The sequence below is a fragment of the Oncorhynchus clarkii genome, chromosome 8 (genome assembly GCF_045791955.1).
Source record: "Oncorhynchus clarkii lewisi isolate Uvic-CL-2024 chromosome 8, UVic_Ocla_1.0, whole genome shotgun sequence".
NCBI classification, from domain to species: domain Eukaryota; kingdom Metazoa; phylum Chordata; class Actinopteri; order Salmoniformes; family Salmonidae; genus Oncorhynchus; species Oncorhynchus clarkii.
This window is the reverse complement of record NC_092154.1, coordinates 36,663,835-36,688,199: the sequence shown is the minus strand read 5'-3', so window position 1 is coordinate 36,688,199 and position 24,365 is coordinate 36,663,835. Positions and strand designations below refer to the sequence as shown.

The 24,365-nt window shown below is 45.1% G+C and overlaps 2 protein-coding genes across 4 annotated transcripts in view; one reads left to right on the top strand and one right to left on the bottom strand.

Annotated features, from left to right (window-relative positions):
• The first annotated feature begins 1,584 nt into the window (after positions 1 to 1,584).
• Positions 1,585 to 6,721, top strand: LOC139415355 (galectin-3-like). 3 transcript variants are annotated; one of them, XM_071163433.1, is made up of 6 exons: positions 1,585 to 1,768; positions 3,372 to 3,461; positions 3,727 to 4,341; positions 4,644 to 4,732; positions 4,956 to 5,127; positions 5,992 to 6,721. In XM_071163433.1, exons 2-6 carry the CDS (start codon positions 3,378 to 3,380, stop codon positions 6,148 to 6,150), a joined length of 1,119 nt encoding a protein of 372 aa, XP_071019534.1. In that variant the 5' UTR covers positions 1,585 to 1,768; positions 3,372 to 3,377; the 3' UTR covers positions 6,151 to 6,721. The 3 variants fall into 3 exon arrangements, with proteins under 3 accessions (XP_071019534.1, XP_071019535.1, XP_071019536.1); XM_071163434.1 differs by having other exon boundaries at positions 1,587 to 1,768; positions 3,451 to 3,461; XM_071163435.1 differs by lacking the exon at positions 3,372 to 3,461 and having other exon boundaries at positions 1,589 to 1,768.
• A 7,707-nt stretch (positions 6,722 to 14,428) lies between these two features.
• The window catches only part of LOC139415354 (mitogen-activated protein kinase-binding protein 1-like), a 36,249-nt gene continuing 26,312 nt past the window's right edge, over positions 14,429 to 24,365 (bottom strand). The window contains 10 exon segments of the mRNA XM_071163432.1: positions 14,429 to 14,511; positions 14,704 to 14,971; positions 14,974 to 15,378; positions 15,926 to 16,101; positions 16,238 to 16,384; positions 16,836 to 16,902; positions 17,011 to 17,235; positions 17,429 to 17,568; positions 17,749 to 17,888; positions 20,286 to 20,498. Coding sequence (XP_071019533.1) covers positions 14,754 to 14,971; positions 14,974 to 15,378; positions 15,926 to 16,101; positions 16,238 to 16,384; positions 16,836 to 16,902; positions 17,011 to 17,235; positions 17,429 to 17,568; positions 17,749 to 17,888; positions 20,286 to 20,498 — 1,731 coding nt within the window. The 3' untranslated portion in view covers positions 14,429 to 14,511; positions 14,704 to 14,753.

Below are 24,365 nucleotides of genomic sequence, written 5' to 3'. Positions count from 1 at the left end.
AACTTCACCGTGCTCAAAGGGTGGAGCAGCGGTCTAAGGCACTGCATGTCAGTGCTAGAGCTATCACTATTAGACCATGGTTTGATCCCGGGCTGTATCACAACAGGTTGTGACCGGGAGTCCCATAGGGCGGCACACAATTGTCGCAGTGTCATCCGGGTTAGGGGAGGGCTTGGCTGGTGTAGGCCATCATTGTAAATAAGAATTTGTTCTTAACTGAATTGCTTGGTTTAAAAAAAAGGATATTCAACGTCTGCTTTTTATATTTTTACCCATCTGCCAATAGGAGCCCTTCTTTGCAAGGCATTGGAAAACCTCCCTGGTCTTTGTGGTTGAATCTGTGTTAGAAATTCACTGCTCGACTGAGGGACCTTACAGATAGTTGTATGTGTGGGCTACAGAGATGAGGTAGTCACTCTGAAGGCGCTGTAAATTATTGCTTATGTCCTACATATATATTGTCCCACAGTTGTTTTACAACAAACATTTTTACTCAGCAAAACAAGAAACGTCCTCTCTCTGTCAACTGCATTTATTTTCAGCATAGTTAACATGTGTAAATATTTGTATATTTTGAGACCTGGGCTCTTTGCTGGCCATGGCAGAACACTGACATTCCTGTCTTGCAGGAAATCACGCACAGAACGAGCAGTATGGCTGGTGGCATTGTCATGCTGGAGGCAAGAAGGGTACCACATGAGGGAGGAGGATGTCTTTCCTGTAACGCACAGCGTTGAGATTGCCTGTAATGACAACAAGCTCAGTCCGATGATGCTGTGACACACTGCCCCAGACCGTGACGGACCCTCCACCTCCAAATCGATACCGCTCCAGAGTACAGGCCTCGGTGTAACGCTCATTCCTTCGACAATAAACGCGAATCCGACCATCACCCATGGTGAGACAAAACTGCGACTCGTCAGCGAAGAGCACTTTTTGCCAGTCCTGTCTGGTCCAGCGATAGTGGGTTTGTGCCCATAGGCGATGTTGTTGCCGGTGATGTCTGGTGAGGACCTGCCTTACAACAGGTCTACAAGCCCTCAGTCCAGGGATTGTGCGTTTAACTCGGGCAGTTGTTGTTGCCATCCTGTACCTGTCCCGCAGGTGTGATGTTCGGATGTACCGATCCTGTCCGTCCTGTCTCCCTGTAGCGCCATCTTAGGCGTCTCACAGTACGGACATTGCAATTTATTGCCCTGGCTACATCTGCAGTCCTCATACCTCTTTGCAGCATGCCTAAGGCACGTTTACGCAGATGAGCAGGGACCCAGGGCATCTTTCTTTTGGTGATTTTCAGAGTCAGTAGAAAGGCCTCTTTAGTGTCCTAAGTTTTCATAACTGTGACCTTAATTGCTTACCGTCTGTAAGCTGTTAGTGTCTTAACGACCGTTCCACAGGTGCAGGTTCATTAATTGTTTATGGTTCATTGAACAAACATGGGAAACAGTATTTAAACCCTTTACAAAATTCTCTTTGAAAGACAAGGTCCTGAAAAAGGGACATTTCTTTTTTTCTGAGTTTAGTTATCTGCTTTTAGTAAGATTGAAGAACATACTTTGATAAGGGAGATGTTGTGACAGGGAATCTTTTCCACTGGGCGTAGTTCTTCCAGGAGAGTTGGGAGTGGCCTAATGAAAAAGGGAAGGTATAAAGGAGATCATAAATATGCGTGTGTGGATTCCTGCTAGAGCTGTCTAGCTGTCACTTCAACAACCAAGCAACAACCTGGTTCTACAGTGTTACATCTGAGAAGCGCAGTGAATAACAGGTAACGTAACGTTGTATTCATTTATGTCTTGAGACTGAGTTTGAGATTGTATTGTCCCATTGGTTTAGAGCTCTTATCGTATTTTTATTGTTTTACTGTACACTGTGTTGCAATTTTAAATTCACTTGAAATCAAGCTTAGCTCCAGCTGTGCAGAATCATATTCCATGATACAATAGAAGGGGAAAAGGGATACCTAGTCAGTTGCACAACTGAAAGCATTCAACCATAATGTGTCTTCCGCATTTAACCCAACTCCTCTGAATCAGAGAGGTGCGGGGGGCTGCCATAATCAACGTCCATGTCATCAGCGCCCAGGGAGCAGTTAATGTTGGGGGTTAACTGCATTGCTCAAGGGCAGAACGGTAGATTTTTCCACCTTGACGGCTCAGAGATTTGAACCAGCGACCTTTCAGTTATTGGCCAATGTGCTTAACCGCTAGGCTAGTGAGGGAATATTCCAATTAAGTTTTGGCTGATCTCTGACATTGGTTAGCCCTCCCCAAAGGTTGGTGCTTGCTCTGCGGCCGAGCCAATTTAGTTCTGGGCTAAAGGTTGATGTTAACCGACTTTAGAGTGTGCTATGCTGCAGTCCAAAAGTTCTCCTTTGGCCAGCCAACCTTTTGCAGTGTGAAACGTCCTGGCATATAAAGTGAAACAAACCTCAATTTTGGCAATTATTTTCTATGAGAGAGATTAGACATGTTCAGCAAGCTGTTTGAAAACATCTTTTAATTATTGTAAAGAAATATTTGTACTGATCTGTGGAATGTTCAAAAGTAGAAAAATTATATATATATATATATATATAACTAAGAACTCTAAGACGTTACGGCTTGAATGTCCCGTTCTGAATGACAAAGAAATATACAAAGCAAATATGTTAGACTGAATTGTTGCTTCTTAACGTAGCTGCTGAGAAAAGGTAATCAACTTCTTTGGGCAGGACTGCAGTTACGGTTTGGAGGCCTATTATGGGATGGGAGCCGATCTTATACTACGCATCCATATCATAATTGCGGTCATGCTATAGTCTATAAGACAAAGACAATGCACAGCAAATGCAAGACTAGCCTGAGGGCAGGTAATCAGGTTATGATGTAATTGGTGAGTAGCTATCTGTGGAATCTGATGTGCCAGGAAGAGAGGAGAGTCACTTGTGTGACAGTGGCAGAATTATTACAGACAACAGATTCACAGTTCCATACACATTCCTCACAAAGGGCTTTATTATGCAATAGATGCCATATTGTGTCAATTTCCTCCGAGTATTACAATGGTCTTTACTCCAGTGTTACAATGGTCTTTATGGTGACCTTCAACCTTCATACTCTGTCTATGAGTAGGGACTTGGTCTACAATAATACAGAGATGTTGTGAGCCAATTTGAATTCACCAAGGAATGTTTCCAAACTCCTGCTTATTTTGTCTGAGCTGTCAGTTGGTACTTTAGAGGAGAGGGGGACATGACTGTCCCTCTCTAATGTCCCTTAGGATAAGCTGGTATAATCAGGGATGAAACTGGGGGAAACGATGAACTTGAACTGAATGCCCTGATGATCTGACCGTGGTGATTTGCTAGAGGGAATTTTTTCTGCTGTTAGGGGACCATGGCTGCAACACTGCTTCCGTTTCTGATGAAGATAAAAAATCGTAGTGATGCTGTTCTCTCTTTACTTACAGATACTATGGAAGTAAGTACCTCACCCCCTCCAACCTCTACACTGACAACTAACGACTGAGAACTATCCCAGAAAGGAACTGTCTCAGTATTCTTGAAATATTGTGTGGAAATAGTCTGTCTGTGTCTGTGTCTGTATGTATAGGAGTGTGTGCATGAGTGTTGGTGCCAGTGTGCATGTGTGTATCGTTGACGGTGTGTGTGTGTATTAATCTTGACCCCCCACATCCCCAGCTCTCTGATGCTCTGTGTGGCTGTCCTCTGGTTATACCCCCCAGGGAAGCAACGGTATCTGGCCCAGTCAGAAGCAACCAGGGGGTCTTGTCTGGTCGACACAGCCTGGCCAACAGCCCACCCAACCCCAGGCCATGCCCTGTTTTCCTGGGCAGCCCAGCACCCCCTGCTGGCCTGGTCCACAACCATCCCAACCAGCCCCAACTCCGGCTCAACCTCAGCCAATGCCCTGTTTTCCTGGGCAGCCCAACACCCCCTGCTGGCCTGGGCAACAGCCATCCCAACCAGCCCCAGCTCCAACCCAAAACTGGAACTGGCCTGGTCCGCAACCATCCCAACCAGCCCCAGCTCCATCCCTAAACTGGCCTGGTCCCCAACCACAACCATCCCCAGCCCATTCCTGCCAGCCATGCTGGCATGGACCCCATCCCCAGCCTCCCCAATTCCAGCCTCAGCCTACACCCCAGCATTTTCAACCTCAAGTCCCAGCTCTGATTCAAGCCCAGGCCCAGGGCCCCAGTCAGCCTAGTGTCCCAGGGTGGCCAGTCCCAGGCCTTAGCCCAAGCGTTAACCCAGGGTCTGGATGGCCATTAGGCCCTGTTCAGGACACAGATGGCTTCACACCTGCTCCACAGTGGAATCCGACACCAGCTGGACTGGTGAGAGACAAGGAGGGAGGGAAGGATGTTTCTATTGCAAATCAAATGTTATTGGTCACATACACAGGGTTAGCAGATGTTAATGTGAGTGTAGTGAAAAGCTTGTGCTTCTAGTTTCGACCATGCAGTAATATCTAACAAGTCATCAAACAATTTCACAACAGTGGATGTGGATGGAAGGAGGAAATTTGCAATAAATTGTGTTGGTGTGAAGACAGAGCCATATCCTAAATGTCAGTGTGTTGTGTTGGTGTGAAGACAGAGCCATGTCCTAAATGTCAGTGTGTTGTGTTGGTGTATAGAGCGTGCCCTACAACCTGAACCTACAAAGAGGCATCTACGACAAGATGATGATCACCATCATGGGCCGGGTCAAACCAAATGCTAAGCAGTGAGTTCATCAACTACCATAGTCTACTATGGTCTTTGTTGTTTACTAGGAGTATTAAGATCCCGGAGAGACCCAGTGAAAGCATTGGACGTTAGCATACATGTCATTTTGTAAAGTTGATTGTTCTGAACCTGTCAGCTGCCTTCGTCGGATGACAGTCAATCTGATCAATTAAACATCCTTTTTTGATTCATTTTTTTTGTTGGTTTGTATCCCCCTCCAGGTTCACAGTCAACTTCCTGCGAGGTAAAGACATCGCCTTCCACCTCAACTCTCGGTTCAGTGAGGGGGGCAAGCAGGCAGTGGTGAGGAACACCAAGGTGGGAGAGCGCTGGGGGAAGGAGGAGAGGCACACACAAGGAAGTTTCCCCTTCATGGCAGGACAGTCCTTCGAGGTCAGTGGGAATATTCTTTACAGCAGTGCAACTGTAGCCCCTACTGTTCTAACTAAGAAATGGAACATAGAAAAGTGTGTTTGCTATCATTAATTAGCATAGAACGATGGTTAGTTGTTTTTATTGATCTCTACTAGTTAAGGTTAGTACAGGGATAAAGTACTTTAACTAAAGTAGGTTATAGATCAGCACTGTGGGATATCGTCTCTCTGAAGCATTGTCTGTGAGTCTATGTGTTGTTGAGTGTCCGGAAGGTAGTCAGATGTACCTTTCAGGGATCTTTATCGAACCAGGCTATTTTGCAAAGCCAATCTGGCTTAAAGCTGCAACGTCACTTTTGGGGCAACCCGACCAAATGCACATACAAATGTGTTATAGACCTGTCATTCTCATTGAAAGCAAGTCTCAGAAGCGGTAGATCTATGCACTATTTCTATGCTTTTAATTCTAAAGTTTTTTTTTTTTTGTCCTACTTTTGGTTTTGTATAGCAGCTTCAAACAGCTGAAGAAAAACAATACTTATATACAATATTTCACAGTGGTTTAGATGCAGAGGTGGTCAGTGGCACCTTCATTGGGGAGAACGGCTCATAGTAATGCATGGAACAGAGTGAATGGAATGGTATCGGACACATCAAACACATGTGCTTGATTCCATTACAGCCATTATAATGAGCCGTGCTCCTCTCAGCAGCCTCCTGTGTTCAGATGGTACACTGATTCTCTACACTATACTTGCTTGTTTTGTCACATGAACTGAAATTAGGCAAACTATTAGAATTTTTAGCAACCAGGAAATGACGTGATTTGAGTGATTTCTGCATAGTGCGTCTTTAAGAGTGTTCGTCTTTCCTTTCCTTTCAGATGAAGATTCTGGTTACATCTGGGGAGTTCAAGGTGGCTGTGAACAGAGCACAGCTGTTTGAGTTTAAACACCGTGTCAGAGAACTCAGCCAGATCGATCGCGTCAACATCCTCTATGATGTCATCCTCACCTCCATCAACGTAGAAACAATGCCATGACACCCACACCCATATACAGTATATAACACCCAGCAGAGGCTACATGCATAACATGGCATCAATCTGCATTTGTCTTTGCACCCGTTTTATGATGATGATAATGAGCTGTACACTTAAAACCACATTAATTCCCACTAACAAACACTCCATCTGCAAATGTGTGTAATGTTAAAAGGCCTAAGAATTCAACACTGCCATTTAGTGGTAATTCTTATATTTCATATCACTTTTTTCTGTTGAATGTCTATATAAATATACATACTTTATGACTTTGAACTGACTAAAGATATCAGTAGTTACAGAACGTCTCTATATGAGAGGATTCAGCGTCCTTCAGGGGTCGTTTTTAGAATCTAACCAGCTGGGTTAATTTTTGCCACTGTCAATCAGTTGGTAGAGTATGGCGCTTGCAACGCCAGGGTTGTGGGTTCGATACCCATGGGGGAACAGTATGGTAAAAAAGTATGAAAATGTATGCAGGCACTACTATAAGTCGCTCTGGATAAGAGCGCCTGCTAAATGACTAAAATGTCAAATGTCAAATTGTATGAAATAAAACCAGTAAATTGAATGAAGTTATCTTTGAAATATTTTTATTGTATCAGACCTCTCATACAACTGCACTATCAAGACAGGTTTGACAGTCAACTCGATGCACACAAACAAATCACATTCACACAACACTCACACCAAAACCAGGGGAAATAGAGACATTAAGCATAGATTCAAAAACATGTGGAGTAAGACAAACAGTGTGATCATTGAGAAAAGTCCGTGGCATCGCACAGTTAGTGAATGTAAACATGTCTACCCTTGCCGTGCAAGCTAAAAGTGTTTTTTGAGAATTCACAGTTAAAAGGATAAAACCGGCATAAAGGATTTATGGCCACTCCATTTTCTTAGGGAAAACCCATGTCATTTTCTCCCCTCAATAGTGGACAGGACATATTTGCCCACAGTGCAGTCCCAGAATAAATTAATTTTTCCTTCCTTCATTCCTCCCTTCATTCCTCTCTACAGCCATTCAAAATCAAATACAAATCTAATCAGAGTTTATTTGTTATGGGCAGGTGTAAGAAGTACAGTGAAACGATTGCTTACAAGTTCTTCCTCAACGTTGTAGTAGTACCGAGTCATATAAAAGAAATACACACAAGACATTTTTAAAAAGTACACATGAGAATCTTAAATGTAATTCATTCTTAACAACTCATTTATCCATCTTCACTCTATTTAATATTTTATTAAACTTCTCTATGAGGAAGTGTCCGGTTCTCATTGTCCTTATGATTTGTTGATTACCGAGCGATTCCTGTCTGTGTGTATTTTCATATGTGTAATACGCATTTAATTCATATGCATGTCTGCTTGAATGCATCTTCTGTGTATGTATCATTTTTAGATCTTGTTGTCCAGTCTCTTCTCCACTGACTTTAGTAAGAGCTCAGAATACTGCTGCAGGAGAGCCAATGTCCTGTCCCCCTCACCTTTGACCCCTACCTCCCCTCTCATTGCTACCTCCTCCCTGAGCCATTTACTTCTATGTACAAGGTGAGGTAGGGAGTCTAGTTCAGTCTTCACTGTTCCCAGAGCCTCAACCAGAACCGTCTCCATCTCCTGCTGCTCTGCATTGACCTCTAACCCACTGCTCAGCACCTGGAGAGAAACGTGACATACTTTATTGTAAATACACAAGGTATAAACACACACAGATGCACACCCACACGCCGAATACAACAGGTGTAGACTCTTAACCAACAATGCAGTTAAGAAAAGTATTTACTAAAAAGTTTTTTTTAAATAAAGCAACAATAAAGAGGCTATATACAGGGGGCACCAGTACCGAGTCAATGTGCGTGGGTACAGGTTAGTCAAGGTAATATGTACATGTAGCTAGAGGTAAAGTGACTATGCGTAGATAATAAACAGAGAGTAGCAGCAGTGTCAAAGAGGGGGGGGGGGGGGGGGGAAATTCCAAAAAGTCTGGGTAGCCATTTGATTAGCTGTTTGGGAGTCTTATTGCGTGGGGGTAGAAGCTGTTAAGAAGCCTTTACTTGGCGCTCCGGTACCGCTTGCCGTGCGGTAGCAGAGAGAACAGTCTATGACTAGGGTGACTGGCGTCTTTGGCAATTTTTAGGGCCTTCCTCTGACACCGCCTGGTATAGAGGTCCTGGATGGCAGAAAGCTCGGCCCCAGTGATGTACTGGACCATACGCACTACCCTCTATAGCGCCTTGCGGTCGGAGGCCGAGCAGTTGCCATACCAGGCAGTGGTGCAACCAGTCGGGATGCTCTCGATGGTACAGCTGTAGAACTTTGAGGATCTGAGGACCCATGCCAAATCTTTTCAGTCTCCTGAGAAAATAGGGAAATAGGCTTTGTCATGCCCTCTTCACGACTGTCCTGGTGTGTTTGGACCATGATAGTTTGTTGGTGATTTGGAGAATGGGGGCATGCTCGGCCCCCCTTTTCTTGTTGTCTACAATCATCTCTTTTGTTCTGATCATGCTGAGGGAAAGGTTGTTGTCCTGGCACCACACTTCCAGGTCATTGACCTCCTAGGCTCTCATCGTCGTTGATGATCAGGCCTACCACCGTTGTGTTGATGGCAAACTTAATGAGGGTGTTGGAGTCATGCGTGGCCACGCAGTCATGAGTAAACAGGGAGTACAGGAGGGGACTAAGCACGCACCCCTGAGGGGCCCCAGCTTTGAGGATCAACATGGCAGATGTGTTGTTCCCTACCCTTACCACCTGGGGGCGGCCCGTCAGTAAGTCCAGGATCCAGTTGCAGAGGGATGTGTTTAGTCCCAGAGTCCTTAGCTTAGTGATGAGCTTTGAGGGCATATGGTGTTGAATGCTGAGCTGTAATCAATGAACAGCATTCTGACGTATGTGTTCCTTTTGTCCAGTTGGGAAAGGGCAGTGTTGAGTGCAATAGAGATTGCGTCGTCTGTGGATTTGTTGGGGCAGTATGAAAATTGGAGTGGGTCTAGGGTTTCTGGGATGATGGTGTTGATGTGAGCCATGACCAGCCTTTCAAAGCACTTCAGGCTACAGAAGTGAAGGTCGGTAGTCATTTAGGCAGGTTACCTTGGTGTTCTTGGGCACAGGGGCTATGGTGGTCTGCTTGAAACATGTAGGTATTACAGACTCGGCCAGGGACAGGTTGAAAATGTCAGTGAAGACACTTGCCAGATGGTCAGCGAATGCTCGGAGTACGCGTGCTGGTAATCCGTCTGGCCCTGCGGCCTTGTGAATGTTGACCTGTTTAAAGGTCTTACATCTGCTAAGGCGAGCATGATCACACAGTCCTCCGGAACAGCTGGTGCTCTCATGCATGCTTCAGTGTTGCTTGCCTCGAAGCATGCATAGAATTAATTTAGCTTGTCTGGTAGGCTTGTGTCACTCCGCAGCTCGCGGCTGGGCTTCCCTTTGTAGTCCGTAATAGTTTATAAGCCCTGCCACATCCGACGAGCATTGGAGCCGGTGTAGTACGATTCGATCTTAGTCCTGTATTTATGCTTTGCCTGTTTCATGGTTCCTCTGAGGGCATAGCGGGATTTCATATAAGTGTCCAGGTTAGAGTCCACTCCTTGAAAGCGGCAGCTCAACCCTTTAGCTCAGTGCAGATGTTGCCTGTAATCCATGGCTTCTGGTTGGGGAATGTACGTATGGTCAACTGTGGGGACAACGTCATCGATGCACTTATTGATGAAGCCGGTGAGTCCCGGAACATTTTCCAGTCTATGCTGGCAAAACAGTCCTGTAGCTTAGCATTTGCATCATCTGACCCCTTCCGTATTGAGCGAGTCACTGGTACTTCCTGTTTTAGTTTTTGCTTGTAAGCAGGAATCAGGCCATAGAATTATGTTCAGATTTGGCAAATGGAGGGAGAGGGAGCGCTTTGTATGCCTCTCTGTGTCTCTGTGTGTGGAGTAAAGGTTGTCTAGAGCAGTGATTCTCAACCGGGGGGGGGGGGGGGGTTCGCAACTGACTTTACACAACGTTAGCGCTACACACAGGCGTGCGTGCACTGCATGGCTTATTGTTGCTGACTTTACACGTGCAGTGCGTCCGCAGTGATGAAATGGCTAGCTACGTTCAGACTCAAAAGGGTTTTCACACCGCACACACTCACTGACCAATACAATAACGTTCTCACCCCACACACTGATACAATGAAAAGGTCATTCTGCAACATTGTTTGGTTTTAAATGTGACACGTCCATTCAGATAATACAGATCTTTTTGAACAGCTAGCTTGATTGACAGCTACCAATGCAGATGTGTTCTGCAGGCATTGCACATGTGGATAGTTAGCTGTCACTTATGTCATGTAGGCTAGCTGTCAGAGTAAAATCATGGACAAGTTTTTAAAACATGCAGCCCCCTCGACAATGGAAGCAGCAGTAGATGACAACAACTAGGCAGACAACCCAGTCCCTATCAAGAAGAGAAAATACTGCCCCTGACTTCAAATGTGGTTTTATATAAGAAATAGAAGGCAGGCAGGGTGAGTGTAGACCACTGTGCTTCCTATGCAACGAGCTGTTAGCTAATGAGAGCATGAAACCCTCCAAAATGAAAAGGCATCTGGACACCAAGCATCCAAGCCACAAAGATAAGAAAGCGGACTTTAAAAAAAAAAGTCAATATACGGAGGCCTCACAAGATTCATTGAAGATCGTATGAAAAGGTACAAGAAAAAGGTACTTTGCGCATCATACATTGTGGCCCAGTGCATTGCTAAGTGCAACAAAAGCCCACACCAGCACAGAGGATCTCATACTCACTGCTGCGAATGATACGTGCACTGAAATCTTGGGAGAGTCAGCCGCCAACAAACTTAAAACCAGACCCCTGTGCAATGACACCACGAGGAGGAGAATCCAGGACATGTCTGAGGCCATAACGCCAGACATCAGAGCGCATCGGTGCAAACGGCCATTACACACTGCAGCTTTATGAATCCACAGGTGTGGTGGCTAACCATGCAATCCTAATGGTCTTTGTCAGACATGGCTGGGAGAATAACTTCAAGGAGCAGTTCATTTTTAGTGCTGATTTACCTACTACCACCACTGCAGAGTCGGTCTTTAACACAATGGATATGTACCTGGGCCTCGTGGGACTGGCCTGGGATGGGTGCGTCGGTGTGACCACTGATGGGGCAGCTACCATGAAGGGAAAGCACTCCGGACTAGTAAAGCAGGTGCTGGAGAGAGCACCGAGTGAGACGTGGAACCACTGCTTCCCACACAGGAGGCATTGGCAGCGAAGGACATGTTGCCTGAGCACCACACCACTCTCCAGGATGTGATCAAGTGTGTCAACTATATCAAAAAGCAGGCGTTTCCAGGCCTTCTGCAGGGATATGGGGAGCGAGCACGAGCAGGTGCTTAATCGTGCAGAGGTCCGCTGCCTACCTGCCAGATATGTTTGATCATCTGAATTCGCACAATGTGTCAAAGAAAGGGACGGGGGCACAATCGATTTGAACAGAGGTACAAAGTGGATGCCTTCAAGATGAAGCTCGCCGTTTGGGCAAATCATATTTCTAAAGGGAGGATTGACATGTTTCCCCAATGCTGATTCTGAGATTCAGAATCTGATCAACAAAGCTCACGGCCACACACTGAAAAAACCTGTTAAACAGCATCTTGATAAGCTGCAGGGAAAGTTTTGCGACTAGTTCCCGGAGGAGAACAGAAGACAAGACGAATGGGTACCGGACCCCTTTCGAGCGGAGATGGGAAGCGTCACGTTGCCAAGCAACGAAGATGATCAGATGGTGGAGCTGTCATTTTATAAACAGACTGAGCATGCGCTTCCCGGAAATGACACTGCCAAAGTTCGGGTGCAGCGTAATGGGAGAGTGTCATGCAATCAGAATCATGCTACCGTTCAGCACTACCTATCGGTGTGAAAGTGGCTTCTCTGCTATGGCCGTGCTGAAAACTAAAAGCAGAAAAAAACTGGACAGCCAGCATGACCTCCAAGTTGCCCTGTCAACCATAACCCCAGACTTCAATAAATGTATCAAACTGAAGAAACACCCCCCACTGAGAAGCCACACACACACACACACACACACACAATAAATAAACAAACAAACAGGCAAATTAGTTATTGTTCAGTATGTTAATTATTATTGTTAATTAATTCTGACATTCATATTACATTTTATTGACATTTTTTTTTTTTGAAGGTTGTGACACTATTCATACAGTCCATAATATTGGGTAGCGACTCAATAGTCATTGTCAATTTTGGGTCCCCAAGCAAAACCAGTTGAGAACCACTGGTCTATAGTTTTTTTTCTTCCTCTTGTTGCACATGTAACATGCTGGTAGAAATGAGGTAAAACACATTTAAGTTTCCCTGCATTAAAGTCTCCGGCCACTAGAAGTACAGACTCTGGATGAGCATTTTCTTGTTTGCTTATGGCTTTACACAGCTCGTTGAGTGCGGTCTTGGTTCCAGCACCGGTTTGTTGTCGTAAACAGACAGCTATGAAAAATATAGATGAAAACTCTCTTGGTAAATAATGAGGTTTACAGCTTATCATGAGATACTCTACCTCAGGCGAGCAAAACCTTGAGACTTCCTTAATATTTAATTGTGCGCACCAGCTGTTATTTACAAAATAGACACAGACCGCCACCCCTAGTCTTACCGGAGGCAGCTGTTCTATCTTGCCGATGCACGGAAAACCCAGCCAGTTGTATAGTATCCAGGTCGTCGTTCAGCCACGGCTCAGTGAAACGTAAGATATTACAGTTTTTAATGTCCCGTTGGTAGAAGAGTCTTGAAGGGAGCTCATCCAGTTTCTTCTCCAAAAGGTTTCACGTTGACCAATAGGACAGATGGTAGAGGTGGGTAACCCACTCGCCGACAGATTCTCACAAGGCACCTGGACCTGCGTCCCTTGTATCGCCGTCTGCTTTTCCTGTGAATGACGGGGATTTTGGCCTGGTCGGGTATCCTTCGTGTCCAACTCAATGAAAACATCTTCGTCCAGTTCGAGGTGAGTTATCGCTGTTCTGATATCCAGAAGCTCTTTTCAATCATAAAAAATGGTGGCAGAAACATTATGTACAAAAAAAGATACAAAAAAACAAACACAAAACAGCACAGTTGGTTAAGAGCCTGTAAAACGGCAGCCATCTCCTCCGGCGCCATTCTTCCAGGACATGGATCCAGACCCAGACCCAGACACAGACACACACTGGTTTTACTATCCTTGTGGGGACCAAACAATTGATTCCTAATCAAAATCCCATTTTCCCTAACCCATAAACCCAACCCTGAACTTAACCCTAACCTTAACCCTAACACCGAAGCATTTATCCTGGTGGGGGAGGGGGGGGGGGCGGGTAAATGTCTCCACTTGTTTGAATGTTCCTTGTGAGGACTTCGGGTCCCCACAAGGACAGTAAAACCAAACACTCACACCAGACTGACCGCGGTATAGAGCTGGGTGGCTCTCCTCACACTGTTGTGCAGCTCTGCTACAGCCCGTCTACAGATTTCCACAGTGACAGGGGGATCTGTGGTAGAAAACATACAGTCTGGTGTCTCATAATCATCGAGGAGCTGAGAGTAGTAAACACAAATATGCTACAGTGTAACACACACACACACACACACACACACGTAATGAATACAACACACAGAAAAGGTAACACGTTATGGATGCATTGGTGTGAGTTAGTCAATTCGAGACAAACAGCACATACAAATAGGCAAAAGGGAAGGTTTGATGGCTGAAGGCACTAAGCTGACTCACCGTTCATGCAGCAGTGTTGACAGTAGGAAGGGACAGTAACAGATGGACAAACAGGCCAGAAAGCACACAGACACTTGTGATGAAGAGAAGGGTGAAGCGGAGGTAGAGAGATGGAGTGACGGAGAGGAAGAGTGGCGGTGAGGATGATAGAGGAGCGTCTGTGTCGATTCAGACCTGGCTGGGGGTGGAAAGTCAAGGTGTCGGCCTGGACCGACACTAGAAGGGGCTCTCTACACACCGCCTCCTCCAAATCTGGAGCACTGAGAAGGGAAAGGAAAGGTTTCACGGGGAAACTCTGAGAGTTTGGAATGTATCGTTGTATTTAGGGGGCTCCGCCCTCAGACGACACCCTAGTCACCAAATGTTTGAATACTTTGTTTTCTAGCCAAACATACTGCACGATGAAGAATTTATAAGGGTGCTATTTGAGTGTATCCTAAGTAAATAGACTACAGTTTACCTCTCCGAGTGCTTTATAGGAAGTGAGGTAGGTGAGACGGACACCAGCTGGACGTTACCCCGAAGCCCTTGCATCTGGGCCGTAGTCAGGGAGAGGCGTTTACCGAAGGCTGCAGGGACAGACAGCCCCAGGTTGATTAGTATCAATGCCTTTAAGTTCACTAAACATTCCTTTAAATCAACACTTTTCAGTATCTATAACATCCTCAATACAACATGTAAAAAAATCTCATTTCATACTTGCTTTGTGATGATGTCCTCTAATAACCTTGAAAATTTACAAAAAAACTATTCTGGCATACTTTGGTGTTGTTTCCCGAGGGCAAGGTCTCTCGTCGGGGAAACAGTCCAATCAGGTTGCGGTTTGGTCTCCGGGCAGAGGCTGCACCGAGGGCTGAGTGGCTGTTTGCTGGGCAGGGGAATGCGGGAGGGCTGGATGCTCAGGGACAAGCTGGGATTGGGCGAGACTGTCGCACATGGAGGAGAAAGGGAGGGGCCAGGGAGAGGACAGGGAGAAGGGGAAGAGAGAGAAGAGGAGCGGGAACAGAGAGAGTGGGAAGAGGGGAAACCAGGAGAGGAGGAAGTGAGGCGGGGTGGTTCAGCCTCCAGTAGCCCACAAAAAGGCTTCCTGCTCTTGGGGCTGTTAGGTGTGTTTCTACTCCCTCCACTACCATCCTCCAGGCCTTGTGGTGTTAAGGAAGCATGGCAGGACAGTAAGCCCAGATGGAAGCCCTCTGCCAGGGATGCAGAGTGGCTGGTCTTGGCCATGGAGCTGGTGGTGGGACTCATGTAGTCGCAGGGGGATCTGAGCTTGGGGATTTCTGAGGGCAGGCAGGAGACATTAGAGGGGGGAGGGGAGGTAGAGGAGGGAGAATGGAGGCAGGAGTGGGCTTTGGAAGGGTGTATATCGAAGGGGAGGTGCTGGGGGCGAGGGCACATCTCTCCTCTACCATTGGAGGGGTTTAGGGAGCGGGGGACTATGGGGGGGGGGGGGGTCCAGGATCATGAGACAGTAGAGAGGATAGAAGAAAAAACAGAATGCTGCTTATTGTCAATTAGACAACCAATGTAATGTAAACTATTTTTTAAATGTCACATATATATACTTAGACAGGTGTTTACTGATAAGCCATCATTCTTGTTTTGAGATCATGTGGCTTGTACTGTACTCCCCCTCTGAGGTTAGATTATTAATATGTACAGTATTATAATGTATGTGCTGTATTCCCCCTCGGAGGTTAGATTATTAATATGTACAGTATTATAATGTATGTGCTGTATTCCCCCTCGGAGGTTAGATTATTAATATGTACAGTATTATAATGTATGTGCTGTATTCCCCCTCGGAGGTTAGATTATTAATATGTACAGTATTATAATGTATGTGCTGTACTCCCCCTCTGAGGTTAGATTATTAATATGTACAGTATTATAATGTATGTGCTGTACTCCCCCTCGGAGGTTCGAGTATTAATATGTACAGTATCATAGTGTACTGAACATCAGTGACACTGAGCAACTCACCCTCTGTGGCCAGGTTCTGTACAGACTGGGTCTTCTGTAGTCCAGCCGCTCTGTCCAGCAGGGCTGGAGTTCTGGCCAGGGGGCTTGACATCCTCCACAGATGAGCCCCAAGAGGCCTCTTCTTCTGGGGGTGGGAACGCAGCACAGTGCCCCTTTCTGGAGCACACACCTCCAGTCTGACACAGGGAGGGACGCTTCATCAATCAATCAAATCATATTTGCCACAAATATATGATAAAATAATATTTTTACTTGCAAATATTTCCCACAAGTGACTTAGTCCCCCCCCCCCCCCTCTCTAAAGCTACTCACTTTGTCCCCTCCTGCCCTCTCGCAGGGGTCATGGGCCTCTCCCTGTCTTCGTGGCCTTTCCCCTGGCCCCCCTCCATCAGTGGTCTCACCTTGGACACCAAGGGCCCCTGCTCCCTCTCATGGGCCTTGGAAAACAGAGGGGTTCTCCTGTAGAGAGGACATCACCTGGTTACAGTGTACAGTCCTGTACTAGACAGGGTGAAAGCAACTCTAGACAATAAAAAAAAAGCTTTGTTGGTGTTGCGTACATGTGAAAGTGTAAATGGGCTTCCATACGTATGTGTAAAAGTCTTTAGGATCACAGACGTAGATCTTACACATTTAGTTCTATGATCTAAATCAGTTAATATCCCTTTTTGAGCATTTTGAAGCATTTATGGAATCAAAGCAAGCACATAAAGGTTTCATAATTCATGAAGGTCATGTTGACGGACTGATATCACCGTATAAAATCTCCGCAGATCTCATTTTCGCCTTTTATCCCAAAACCCCATTCTTTCCCCATTCATTTACCCCATAGGAATGGCCAACGAACCAGAGGTAGAAAATGCTAGCTCATTTAGGTTTTTTATGACTACAAGCTAGAGAGCTCTATTACCTGTTGTAGGAGCCTCTGGCCAGGAATCGCGCTGACATACTGACGCTGGGAGCTGTGCTGCGCTCTTCTGGGGAGGCGGATAATTACAGTCAAATAATTGTAATGTGTACCTGTACAACAGTTTATGGGTAGAATGTCACCTCCATGTGAAAAGTTGGAATGTGTCCTCTCTTACCCATATTGCTGGGCTCAGCCAGTGTTTCAAAGTGGTGTCTGAGGAAGGCCTGATGGTGACAATCTTCTAGAGGGTCAGAGACTTTCCTCATCGCCTCATCCATACTAGACACTTCCATCTTCCTCTCCTCCTCCTCATCCTCTTCCTCCTCCTCCTCCTCTTCCTCCTCCTCCAGGTCAGAACTGTCCTCGTCTGAGCTTAGAGGCTCTGCTGTGCCCTCAGAGTCTGGGAGGAGAGGGTTCAAAAGTCAAAGGATGTATGTATGTATGTATGCATATGTGTGTGTGTATGTATGTATGTATGTATGTATGTATGTATGTATGTATGTATGTATGTATGTATGTGTGTGTGCGTGCGTGCGTGTGTGTATGTATGCATGTATGTATGCATGCACGTATGCATGCATGCGTGTTCTTGCCTCCATGATCCGGGTCAGGAGTAAGCTCTCTACTCCCATAGCCCACAGAACAGGCACTGTCTGGGCTCTGGCTGTCCTGGCTCTCCGGCCCACGGTTCCCCCTACTCAGGCTGCGGGGAGACTCCTTCACCAGGTAATCACTGAGAGGGAAGAGGATAGAGGGGATAGGGGAGAAAGAAGGAATGAACAGTGAGAAGACAAATAGAAGAGATGGTCAAAAGAGAGACAGACAGTAAATTGATAGATAAAGAGAAACATGAAAGGAAAAATTGAAGGTCGAAGTGTGTGTGTGTGTGTGTGTGTGTCTAAACATAGTGTACCTGCCCCGTCGTCTGGCAGCGTAATCGCTACCCTCGGGGTACAGCACACGTCCATCAGAACCCTGGGCGCCCAGGTCAGAGTCAGAGTTGGGGGTCAGCCAGGCAGCATAGTGACGTCTCTTAACCCGCTCCTCCAAGTCCTGCTTATACCACAGAACAGAGGAGCATTAGGGTTGGAAAAAACCAAATTCAAGTCCATCTACGAACCTATCTATAATCTTTTGCTAATCTATTAGCCATCGGTCAGGGATGGGCAACTTTGATGGGGGTGGGGGCCACCAAATATCTGCCTGCCTACCCACGTCCAAACCCCCCCCCCCCCCCCCAACCCCCACATTGCGAGCAAAACATTTTGTGGCCCCACTCTTGACAGCAATTCTACACATTTTGCCATGGGGTGGAGAGGAAAACGAGCTGTTTTACAGCTAACTTCCTGCAATTCTACACATTTTAACATAGGGTGGAGAGAAATGTTAGCAGTTTTTAATATGATATCTGAGCAAAAATGAAGGAAAACTAAACTTCCGGAGGACCCATCATCCTTTTACTCCCTCCACTCGACCTTCTCTTCCTCTGGTTCTGCTGCCAAAGCCCCTTTCTACCACTTTAAATGTCAAGCGTCTGCCTCTAACCCTAGGAAACTCTTTTCCACCTTCTCCTCCCTCCTTAATCTTCCACCCCTCCCCCTATCTCTGTGGAAGACTTTGTTAACCACACTGAAAAAAAGGTTGAAAACATCCGCTACTCATTCACTCAGCTTATTGAGGCCACTGGTCTCACTCACACAGAACTACCCTACGGCTGGACCTCTTTCTCCATCCAGTCGACTAGTGGCTGCCCAACAACCTGCAGGCTCGAACCCATCCCCTCCTCCAGACCATCTCTGGAGACCTTCTCCCATTCCTCACTTCCTCATCAACTCATCCCTGACCACTGGCTGCATCCCCTCTGACTTCAAAATGGCCCGAGTTGCTCCCCTCCTCAAGAAACTAACACGACTCAATTAACATCAAAAACAATAGACCTGTATACCTTCTTTCTTTTCTTTCTAAAGAAACTTGAGCGTGCTGTCTCTAACCAACTCTCATTATCATTCTCAGAACGATCTTCTTGACCCTAACCAGTCAGGCTTCAAGACAGCACACTCAGACACCCCTGCCCTCTGTGTAACAGAGGCTCTCCGCTCTGCCAAAGCTGACGCTCTCCTCTCTTCTCATCCTCCTAGATCTATCCGCTGCCTTCGACACCGTGAACCATCAGATCCTCCTCTCCACCCTCTCAGGGCTGGACGTCACACTCTTGGATTGCATCCTACCTGGCAGGCTGCTCCTACCAGGTGATGTGGAGAGGATCTGTGTCTGCACCAGGTACTCTCACTACTGGTGTCCCCCAGGGCTCAGTTCTAGGCCATCTCCTCTTGTCTTGATTCACCAAGTCATATCCTCACATGGTCTCTCCTATCATTGCTATGCGGATGACACTCAATTACTTTTCTCCTTCCCCCTTATGACACCCAGGTGGCGACACGCATCTCTGCGTGCCTGGCAGATATCTCAACTTGGATGGCGACCCGCCACCTCAACAAGACGGAACTGCTCTTCCTCTTGGGGGAGGCCTGCCCGCTCAAAGACCTCTCCATCATGGTTGACAACTCCACAGTGTTACCCTCCCAGAGTGCAAAGAGCCCTGGTGTGACCCTGGACAACACCCTGTCATTTTCTGCAAACGTCAAAGCAGTGACCCGCTCCTGCAGGTTCATGCTCTATAACATCAGTAGAGTAAGACCCTATCTCAACACAGGAAGCGCCGCAGGTCCTAATCCAGGCACTTGTCCTCTCCCGTCTGGACTACTGCAACTTGCTGTTGGCTATGCTCAAACCATACACCCCAACCCTCCCACTCATTTTGCCACCTTTTGTCTCTTGGCCCTCCCACTCTTGGCCACCTCCAAACTCTTCTATATCCTAGCACCCCAATGGTGGAACCAGCTTACCAATGAAGCTAGGACAGCAGAGTCCTTGCCCATCTTCCAAAAACATCTGAAATCCTACCTCTTCAAACAGCCCCCCCCCCCCCCCCCCATCAAACAAAAATAAACATTTACCAGCACTTGCACTTGACCCACCCCCCATCCTCCACCACACCCGAACCCACCCCTCCTTCTAGCTCTGACTCTACTGATAACGTACTGATAGCTACGTTATCGAAGAAAAATGTACTTTCCATGCTCTGGATAAGAGCGTCTACTAAACTACGTAAAATGACAATCTGAGCGAGACTGCCTAACAAACTCGGACCATGATAAGAAATAGCTGGCCATGACACTAACTTCTGCTGACATGGGCTAATTGACTGACTATCAGTGACTAACATAACAACTGAGAAACTGCTGATGAAAAAACAAAATTTCAGAATTGCACCTTGTTTATTCTACTATTCTAACTCGCTTATACCCCCGACTGGGTCCATCAGAGGACCCGCCAGTTGCCCATCCCTGCTATAGATGCCAAAGCTCTCCCTCTTCCCTCTCTACTTACCGAGGCCCCTTGCAGGCTGGAGGTGCTCCCTGCGTCGCTCGCTTTGAGCCGGGAGGCAGGGCCTTTCTTGTGAGAGGAGCCGGTGATGGAGAAGGCCTCTAGCTGTCTCAGGTCCAGCATAGACTTGACCATGAGTTCCAGAGAACCCATACGACAGGACCAGCGACGCCGGGGCCGACTGGAGGGCTCAGGGGCCAGAGGGCTGTCTAGGGCCTGGAGAGGAGAGTGGAGGGAGGTGAAAGAAAGACAGAACACTCCCCTACATATTTATTTGGTCAGTGAAGCTAAAATGTTGAATTTGGCTGAGTACTACAGAATTTTGGAATCGAGGTCAGATTTCTTTGAGGGTATTTTCATACATATCTGTTTAACCGTTTACTTTATGTATCTATGTCCCACAATTTGAAAGTTGTCATAAGTATTTGAACAAAAAATGTATTTAGTCAAAAGTTTAGTATTTGGTCCAATAATCCAAGCACACATTACAAACTTGTCGGATGCATTTGCAGTTTGTTTTGGTTGTGTTTTGATTATGTTGTGCCCAACCAAAGTGAATGGCAAATAATGTATTGTGTCATTTTGAAATAACTTCTATTGTAAATAAGAATAGAACACTTCAACATTCATGTGGATGCGAACATAATTACACATAATCATGAATGAATCGTGAATAATGATGATTGAGAAAGATTACAGATGCACAAATATCATGCCACCAAAACATGCTAACCTCTCACCATTACCAATAATGGTCGAGGTTAGCAATTTTTTTTTTGGGGGGGGGGGTATGATATTTATATCTCTAACTTTCTCACTCATCATTATTCACGATTCATAGAGGATTATCCGTAATCATGGAAGCATTCACATTAATGTAGAAGTTTGTATTTCTTATTTATTTTATAAGTAACTCCAAAATGGCACAATACATTATTTACCATTCATTTCTAGTGGGCATAACATAATCCGAAACACAACCAAAACAAACTGAAAATGCATCCAACAAGTTTGTAGAGTCACAAGCTTGATGTAGTCATTGTGTGCTAGCAATATGGGACCAAATACTCAATGTTGACTAAATGTAATACACTACAAGTGAATTTTTCCAAATACTCATGACACCTTCAAATGGGGGGACTACCCAGCTAACACATTTGGTTCCTTGGAATTTGTGTGAACATACGTTTTTGGTTTTCCATTAGTTAGGGAATTATGTTTCCTGATCGGTGAAACTGAACGTTTTTTTAAACATTGAGTCAGAAGTGATTTTTTTTTTATTACTATGGTTCCTTAGAAGTTTAGGAGGTTTTATTAACGCTCTGAGAACAGAAATTATAGGTTATTTGGAGGTTTATGAAAAACTTCCTAAAAACTTCCACTGAATGTTTCAATAAGACTTTTAATAACATTGCTAGCTTGTTTTTGGTGAAAAAAATAAATTACTCCAAACACATGGAAATTCCTTACTCATGCATACAGAATGTTGTGACGGCATCAGTCAGATTCAAACCTATAATCTTCTGTTCTCTATCCATAGAATTAGTCCACAGCACCACCAGGATGGAGCTAGCACGCCATATTTTTTTAAACTCATACCAAGCTGATCTATTCAAACAGACCCTATTTAAAAGGAAACAAGCCCTCATTAAGATCAGGTGTGGTCAATTAGTGGGCGTGGCCAAAACACCTGCACATACTTAAGATAGAGGATAGGGAGAGTTTTGTTGACGCTGAGAACGGAATGTGTATGTTTTTACACAACGGGTGGGTCTAATCCTGAATGCTGGATAAAACCGCATTACAGCCGGTGTCTATTCCACAAGTTACCACCGGCTAAATCTAGGACGTTAAAATGCCTATTCACTCTGTTCCATCTGACTGCACAATCTCATCAGTCCAGCCAGGCAAGTTTTCAACTTGATCTCCAGCATAAAAAGCATCTACATTATCTCACATTTCTTCTCGACCAACATTTAGTTTTCAACAGCGGAGATTTGTAGAAACCTTGCTGTCCGTCTCTCCAACATTTGCAATATTGTTTCAATATTCAAATTCGATCTTGAGCTGTCCCATAGTAATGAACGAGTCGGGACGAGACAGGCAGGGAGCGTTTCTCAGCCAGTCAAACTCATGAATCAGCTTGCATAAGTTTTATAGATATATAGGTAAAAAAGGTCAAACTAAACGAAGTGCAGCTACTGTAGTTTGCAGTCTTTCCAGATTCAGTTTGAAGTGATTGTGTTAGCTGTGTTGTTGGCTAGCTCCTCTGAACCAATGTCCTGACGAGTGAGCACATTTTCTATGCCAGGTGACATCGCGCCTCATTAGCTCATTGTTATGGATGTATCCAAATAACTCACTAGAAAACAGCATAAACAAATGTAAATACAACTACAGTTTTTATTCTATCTGCACTGTTTGGCGATTTTGTAAATTAGCCGTAGTTGGCTAGCTAGCAATGGAATGAACGACTGAGTCGCGTCCATAGATCCAGAACAGAAAGACTGAACAACTTGGTCACATCTCTGGCCACCAAACCAATAGAACGAACAACCAGCCGGCTTGGGTAGCAACCCTAGACTTGTGTTGGGGCTATATCTTGTGGAAGGATGCAATGGTATGACTGTATTAATAAAAATAACGTTATTAATTAAAAATGTCAATCACTACTTGAATATGTTGGTAACCCGTTGTATAAAAGTGATAATGCCCTCAAAGCAGGTGGGTTGAGGATAAATCGTCACCGTTTGCTTCTCGGGAAATATCAATTAATTAGATAACATTGTTAGAACGTTCTCCAAAAGTTAACGTTTTCTTGTGGTTTTCATGGAAAGTTTTCTTAATGTTCCTGAAACAATTTGAGAACATTACTTCAACCTCATTGGGATAGGTGTGCCGCTAGCGGGACACCTCGACAACATCCGGGGAAATTGCAGAGCGCCAAATTCAAATTTCTATAAATATTTAACTTTCAGAAAATCACAAATGTAATACATCAAAATAAAGCTTAACTTGTTGTTAATCCAGCCGCCGTGTCAGATTTCAAAAAGCTTTGAAAGTGAAAGCAAACCATGCGATTATCTGAGGACAACGCCCCGCATACCAACACATGGAAAACATATTTCAACCAGGCAGGTGCGACACGAAAATCAGAAATAGCGATATTAAAAATGCCTTACCTTTGATGATCTTCTTCTGTTGGCACTCCAAAAGGTCCCGGTTACATCACAAACGGTCCTTTTGTTCGATAATGTCCTTCTTTATATCCATAAAAACTCAGTTTAGCTGGTGCGCTTGTCAATAATCCACTCAGTTTCTCTCCATCAAAATGAATCCCAAACGTTACTAAAACTTTTCCAAACAAGTCAAACAACGTTTATAAATCAAACCTTAGGTATCCTAATACGCAAATACATGAACAAATTTAAGACTGAGAATAGTATGTTCATTACCGGAGATAAATAAGAAAGAACGCACTTTCTTCCACGCACTTGGAAACACTACAAAATGGGAGCCACCTAGAAAAACTACAATTTCTGGGTTATTTTTCCAAAAACCAGTCTGAAACTCTATCTAATGACTGTTGACATCTAGTGGAAGCCCTAGGAACTGCAATTTGGGAGGACTTTGGCTTATAATTATATTACTAGCCATTGAAAACAGTGGTAAGCTGACATTTTTGGGGGGTTTTGCCTGCCATATCAGTTCTGTTATACTCACAGAGTATAAGAAACAGGCAGTTTACTTTGGGCACGCTTTTCATCCGGAGGTGAAAATACTGCCCCCTATCCCAATTAAGTTAAATAAAACCATGAGGAAACCTTCAGCAAACCAGTTGGAGAACGTTCCTAGAACATTACTAAAACTGAAATTAAATGCAACTATGTTTGAATGTTTAGGAAACGTTCTGTTAAAGTAATGACATACTAAGATTTTTTTTTTTTTTGTCAAGTTCCTTAAATGTGCTGAGAATGTTCCAAAGCCAAGGAACTATCCTGCCCCATTCCCAGAAAGTTGTGGGAAGTTTGTATGAAAAATAACCATAGCACAACCACGCGCTCACCAAGCTCTAAGAAACAT